Source organism: Triticum aestivum, chromosome 5B, assembly GCF_018294505.1.
Source record: "Triticum aestivum cultivar Chinese Spring chromosome 5B, IWGSC CS RefSeq v2.1, whole genome shotgun sequence".
Classification (NCBI taxonomy): Eukaryota; Viridiplantae; Streptophyta; class Magnoliopsida; order Poales; family Poaceae; genus Triticum; species Triticum aestivum.
Window position 1 is genome coordinate 438,055,223 of NC_057807.1, and position 5,939 is coordinate 438,061,161.

The 5,939-nt window shown below is 51.7% G+C and overlaps 1 protein-coding gene across 4 annotated transcripts; it reads left to right on the top strand.

Annotated features, from left to right (window-relative positions):
- The first annotated feature begins 1,077 nt into the window (after positions 1-1,077).
- On the top strand, positions 1,078-4,967 carry LOC123112310 (serine/threonine-protein kinase D6PK). 4 transcript variants are annotated; one of them, XM_044533261.1, is made up of 3 exons: positions 1,078-1,292; positions 2,341-3,301; positions 3,726-4,967. In XM_044533261.1, the coding sequence occupies exons 2-3, from the start codon at positions 2,436-2,438 to the stop codon at positions 4,591-4,593; spliced, it is 1,734 nt and encodes a 577-aa protein (XP_044389196.1). In that variant the 5' UTR covers positions 1,078-1,292; positions 2,341-2,435; the 3' UTR covers positions 4,594-4,967. The 4 variants fall into 4 exon arrangements, with proteins under 4 accessions (XP_044389196.1, XP_044389197.1, XP_044389199.1 ...); XM_044533262.1 differs by having other exon boundaries at positions 1,115-1,297; XM_044533264.1 differs by lacking the exon at positions 1,078-1,292 and adding an exon at positions 1,523-1,770.
- Positions 4,968-5,939: the final 972 nt, after the last annotated feature.

Below are 5,939 nucleotides of genomic sequence, written 5' to 3' on the forward strand. Positions count from 1 at the left end.
GGGGCGCCCGAGGTGCGGGCTGGGATCGGGGAAACCCCTGTCGGCATGGCCAACGCCGGCGCGGTGGCGCCTGTGGGTGCCACCTGACCTTCTGGGAGGGCGTCGGAGCTACCCTTCCTCTCGCCTCGTCGTGTACCGGGGGAAACCCTTAGCAGCAGCGTCGTCATCGCCGCGATCCTTCTTGGAGGTGTTGATAGGTGCCGGCGCTTCGGAGTCTTGGAGTCTAGTGGAAGATCCTGGTGGGCGTTGCGATCGCGAGGCTTCTTCGTTTTGTTGATCCGCCGTTTTCGGCATTTGTTTCTTTTGCTTTTCTCTATCGTTTCTTTTGGGCGTGACTGTGCTGCTTCCGCCCCAGCACCTATCCATATATGGTTCGGTTGGTTGCTTTGTATACAAAGCGGGGGAAACCCTTTTTCGGTAAATGATGATTGAAGGTGGATATTCTGTTTTGATGAACATGAGAGAAGAACAAAGAGGAAGCAGCAAGAGTACCATAACTAGGATCTGGTGAAACCTTTTTCCTTCCCTATAAGTGTTTGTTATTCTCCGTTTTCACTGTTAAGGCACCCCACGGAGCAGGAATGCGCTTGACTCTACAACACAAACTCTTAGATCAATGCCTCTAAATTCCAAAACAAACTCATGTTCAACATGCACACACATTTCCCCTATGAAACCCTAGATCACAATAACGGACGGCCAGGATGGACCTCCAGCACCACCCATCCAGATCTCTGCAACAGGAAGAACCCACAAAGCAGGGGAAGAAGAAGGAAAGTGGACGTTGGGCACGGGAGTCTCGGTCCGTGGGAAAAAGAGAGGGAGACCACGCCCTGCACGCCGTACCCTCCCCTCGGCCGGCTACCCACCCTAACCCAGGTTTAATTACTCACCACCATCATCATCAACCGCTCCCCGGCCTAGTTTATGCGCCCCAAAAGCCCAGCTTTTCACCACCACCACCATCATCTTTGACCCGTCCCTCCCCCTTCCCTCCCCTTCTCCCCCACAAGCGCTTGTCTCTTTGCAGCGCATCGCAGGCAGGCTGGGCCACCGGCCACTGACCCAGCAGCTCTCCCCTTGCCCGGATGAATCCCCACACCAATTAGTACTCTCGCCACTCCACCCCACCCCACACGCCCGCCCCCACCTCCCTCCAGTTCCCTCCGCCATTGCCCGCCCGCACATGGCCCGGCTTCCGCGCGGAGAGGAGGAATATCCCGCCGCCGCCGCCGCCGCCGCCGCCGCCGCATCTCCTCTCCCTCGACCCGCCGCCACGCGCTCCTCCTAAGGTAAGGTATGCCGCCTCCCTGCCCGGCCACGGCCCGGCTGCTTGGTTTCTTGATTGGACGGCCGGCTAGGGATTTAGGGGCGGCGTCATTTTCCCCAGGTGGGGGATGTGGGTGTGCTCGTTCTTGATCTGCAGCCTCCGCGTCTTTACCGCCGCCGCCCATCACTCTCCAGATCCAATCCCGCCCCTTTTATTCATTAAAAAAACCATTTTTCTCTCTTCTTTCCGTTGCTTGCCTGCTCGCTTGCATTCAATGGGGGGCGCTGGAGTAGTGCCCCCCATGCCCTGATGTGGATGTCATGCTAGTCTGTATGTACGTACGCGCGACACCGCATGTGTGCTTGCCGCGCTGTGGCTCATATGATCCATGGCGCGCTCCATCATGCCCGCCCGCCCGCTTCTCCCTTCGGGGCTGGGGGAAAGGTGGGGGGCAGAGGGATGTGTGTGTGCGCCTTGTGACGAGCTCGCAGCTGTGCCAGGTTGCAATGCTCCCTCCTTCCTTCCTCCCCCTTTCCATTCCCCCTCCTCGCCTCTTTGGGGATATCTTAAAGATTCCCTTTTGTTATTAATCCCCGCGGTTCTGGCCCACTCCGCCCTATTTTCGTGGGAGATGCTGCTGGCTCATGGTTGGGGGTGGGGCGGGGGGCTTGTGATTTCTTCTTTCTAGCCAGGCCCTCTCTCCTCTCTTCACCTCTTCTCTTCTCTGGCGTCGCCTTTTGGATGCGGCGGACGGAGTGGCAGGGGCGGCCGGGTGGATGTATCTGCCCAGCGCTTAGTTGTAGCAGCTTGTGTGTGAGTCTGCAGGTGACTTCTTGGTCTCATGGGGGGTTCTCAAAATGATTTCCCCCCCTTTCTCTTGGTGTGTAGGGATTTCTTTCTTTTCTGCCCGGCTTGTCCGCTTTAGGTTGTTGTTTCTGTCGATATTTACCTGGTGGTATGGATTTCCTGGAATATTTCTGATCCCTTGTCTGTTTCGGTGAATTGATGCGAACAAACCCTAGTTATTTTTTTGGTGTGCTGATACGCTGTCTCCGCAAATTGATTTGCAGGTTAGGAGGTTGGGAATTGCTCAGTCAGCCTTACACTGAGCAGTGAGCACTGACACGGCGTTTATTGTGATTCTGGTCAACCGTTTGCCCAGTTCATGTCTTCCAAACCTGCCTCCCAAAGTATGCCGGAGCAAGCGGCAAAGCCAAAGGAAATGGGGGAAGATGACAGGCAGCGATCTGCTGCCGAGGAGATTTCAGGGGAGCCGGACCAGCAGCAAGAATCTCCAGCTCCTGTGCTGGACAAGGATGCTCCAGATCTCTCACCAGACTCTGGGGTCCTGGATGTGCCACTAGCCCCAGAGGCAGAATCTGACGAGTCAAAAGAGACCAAGAACTCCGATTCCAACGAGAATCAAGAAAAGAAGTCGTCGCAAAAGAGTAGTATCAGTGATAGCTGTATTTCAGCTAAAGTGAGTGATGGGACAAATAGTCTGGGTAAGACCAGTGGTAGTGCTAAGACGAGTGGCCGAGATTTCACCGAGAGTGGCAAGAGCAGCATGTGCCGTGTGAGTGCAAGCAGTGACTTGAGTGACGAGAGCTCCTGCAGCAGTATGAGCAGTGCCACCACAAAGCCGCACAAAGGCAATGATTTGAGGTGGGAGGCCATCCAAGTGGTCAAATCCAGGGAGGGCGTTCTTGGTCTGAACCAATTTAGGCTGCTTAAGAAACTGGGTTCTGGTGATATTGGAAGTGTGTATCTCTCTGAATTGAGTGGTACCAAGAGTCACTTTGCAATGAAGGTGATGGATAAAACATCTCTGGCTAGTCGGAAGAAGCTGCTCCGGGCGCAAACCGAGCGGGAGATACTGCAGTCCCTGGATCATCCATTTCTGCCAACCCTATATACTCATTTTGAGACGGACAAGTTTTCGTGTCTGGTTATGGAGTTCTGCCCTGGCGGGGACTTGCACACCCTTCGACAAAGGCAGCCTGGAAAACATTTTTCAGAGCAAGCAGCAAAGTATGCACTTTCTCTCGCTAATTATGCATTGACACAAATGATTTGTTTATAACATTCTTTGTTAGGTACTTTATCTTGTGTCTCGTCTGCATTTCATTATTTTTGGGCCTCATAACTTCATATTGCCATAGTCAGGTTGCATATGACATACTGTACTTAGTTTTTTTACATCCTAATTTATAGCATGTTTATTATCCACACTAGAATCAGGAAGGTGCAGTATGTTGTAGAAACTGATGTGTCCCATGCTGATAGCGTACAGTTATGCATTCCTATGATAGCGTACAGTTATGCGTTGTTGGGTTTCATGCGTTCTGATAGGTGTATGTTTTTTGGGGAGATTTTGATTTGCCTATCAAAGCTGTGCGGAATGCTGTCAAATGATTTAACTTATTTGTTTTGCTTTCTCTCTTTGATGCTTCAGGTTCTATGTAGCAGAGGTGCTCCTTGCATTGGAGTACCTGCATATGCTTGGGATTATATACCGTGATCTCAAGCCAGAAAATGTCCTTGTCCGGGAGGATGGGCACATCATGCTGACTGATTTTGACCTCTCTCTTCGTTGTTCAGTGAGCCCAACCGTGATCAGGGGTGCAAATCCTGGCTTAGACGCGCTGCAGAGGAATAATGCAGCGTACTGCGTGCAGCCTGCTTGCATTCAGCCATCCTGTGTTGTTCCAACCACATGCTTTGGTCCTCGATTCTTCTCGAAATCCAAGTCCAAGTCAAAGTCCAAGAAGGAGAAGCCAAAGCCGGACATCGTGAACCAGGTTAACCTATTCCCCGAGATGATCGCCGAGCCAACCGATGCTCGGTCCATGTCCTTTGTCGGCACTCACGAGTACCTGGCCCCAGAAATAGTGAAAGGGGAAGGCCACGGCAGTGCTGTGGATTGGTGGACCTTCGGCATATTCTTGTACGAGCTACTGTTTGGCAAGACCCCTTTCAAGGGTTCAGGAAACCGGGCGACGCTTTTCAACGTCGTCGGTCAGCCCCTGCGGTTCCCAGAGTCCCCGCTAGTGAGCTTCTCGGCAAGGGACATGATAAGGGGACTACTGGTCAAGGACCCGCAGCACCGGCTGGGCCACAAGCGCGGAGCCACGGAGATAAAGCAGCACCCCTTCTTCGAGGGCGTGAACTGGGCCCTGATACGATGCGCGAGCCCTCCGGACATACCCAAGCCCGTGGAGCTGGACTGCCGCCCGAAGCAGGCGCCGGCGGCAAACGGGAAGGTCGCGCCGGCCTCCAACCAGAAGGGCTCGGACAACTACCTAGAGTTCGAGTTCTTCTAGCCTCTCTTTCGTGGTGGACTATGGATCCTCCGGAACAGCAGCGCATTTGAGCTGAGGCGCCACAGAAAGAGAAAAGATGTAGAGCTCCCCCCTCTTGGCCAGGGAAGGTACTCTCATTTGTTGTAGATTGTACGCTCTTTTCTGGAGCCTCCTCCCCAAGTTTTTCTTCTCTCCTTTCTCTTTTCCGCCATTGAACTTGTTAGCCCTCTCTCTTAGTCAATCAAATACTCTCTCTCTATGCATGTTAATTGCGATTTTCAGAAACCGCATTGTGGCGGTGCCTCCTGAACGGGTTTGAAGGAGCAATGTAACCGCTATTTGTACCTTGTAACTGATGTTTCTTCATCCATCCATCGCTCGATTCGCGTCGTTTATTCTGCTGCTTCCAGTGTTGCTGATACCTTCATGCTAACAGACAGTGCAGCTGTTACTACCTCACCAGGACCAGGTATTCCTGTTGTATGATTATGATTGCTGATTGTGACATGCGTGTTTAGGTACTCCCTCTGTAAAGAATACCTGGTTTTTGATGTTGTGTGAGATGAAAGAAGAGTGGTTTATACATACTTTCACGTCATGTACTCACTCGGTAACATAATATTAGACGTTTTTCGACACTATTATGTTATGGAGTGATATGTAAGTATGCTACTCCCTCAGTCCCAAAAATAACTGTCTCTGGTTTAGTGCAACTTTGAGAGGAATTTTGGTTTTCTTCAGCTAGATTTTAAGCATGGGTCTTGGGTCCAGGTGGACGTATCTCTCGGCTGGAGATGAACTTTCAGAACAGAAGATGCACCACCAGCATCCACAACTCACAGGCCTGTTGCCCACTCAAGTCAGTTTGGGGATTTTTAAGGCGGTTGGGTGCTACTTCCTCCGTCTCAAAATAGATGGCTCAACTTTATATTAACTTTATATACTTTATATACCTTTCAGTAGGGAAACATCATCCTCAAAGACGAGTCAAGTCACCACCATCCGTTGAGGAAGGCTATTTCTGGCAGTGTGTGACTCACCAAAGTGCGTTATCGCCCAAGATGGTATCGGTGGGCTCCATACGAAAAGCTGTTATGCCAATCAGGCCGATATGACGACTCTGATAGAGTTGTTCTAGTAAAGCGTGTCGTCGCCCAAGATGACAGGAGCCAGGTTCAGTATGAAAGAAGTTGTTAGGCCTTCAATGGTGCTACCAGTGTCAAATTGGCCAAAAAGGTGCCGCATCACCAAGTTGTTAGGCCTTCAACGGTGCTGCCGGTGTCAAATTGGCCAAAAAGGTGCCACATCACCACTGATAGCCAAAAAAAGATAAAGTTCTGGCATCAGCTTCGCATTGGAGGGCAATG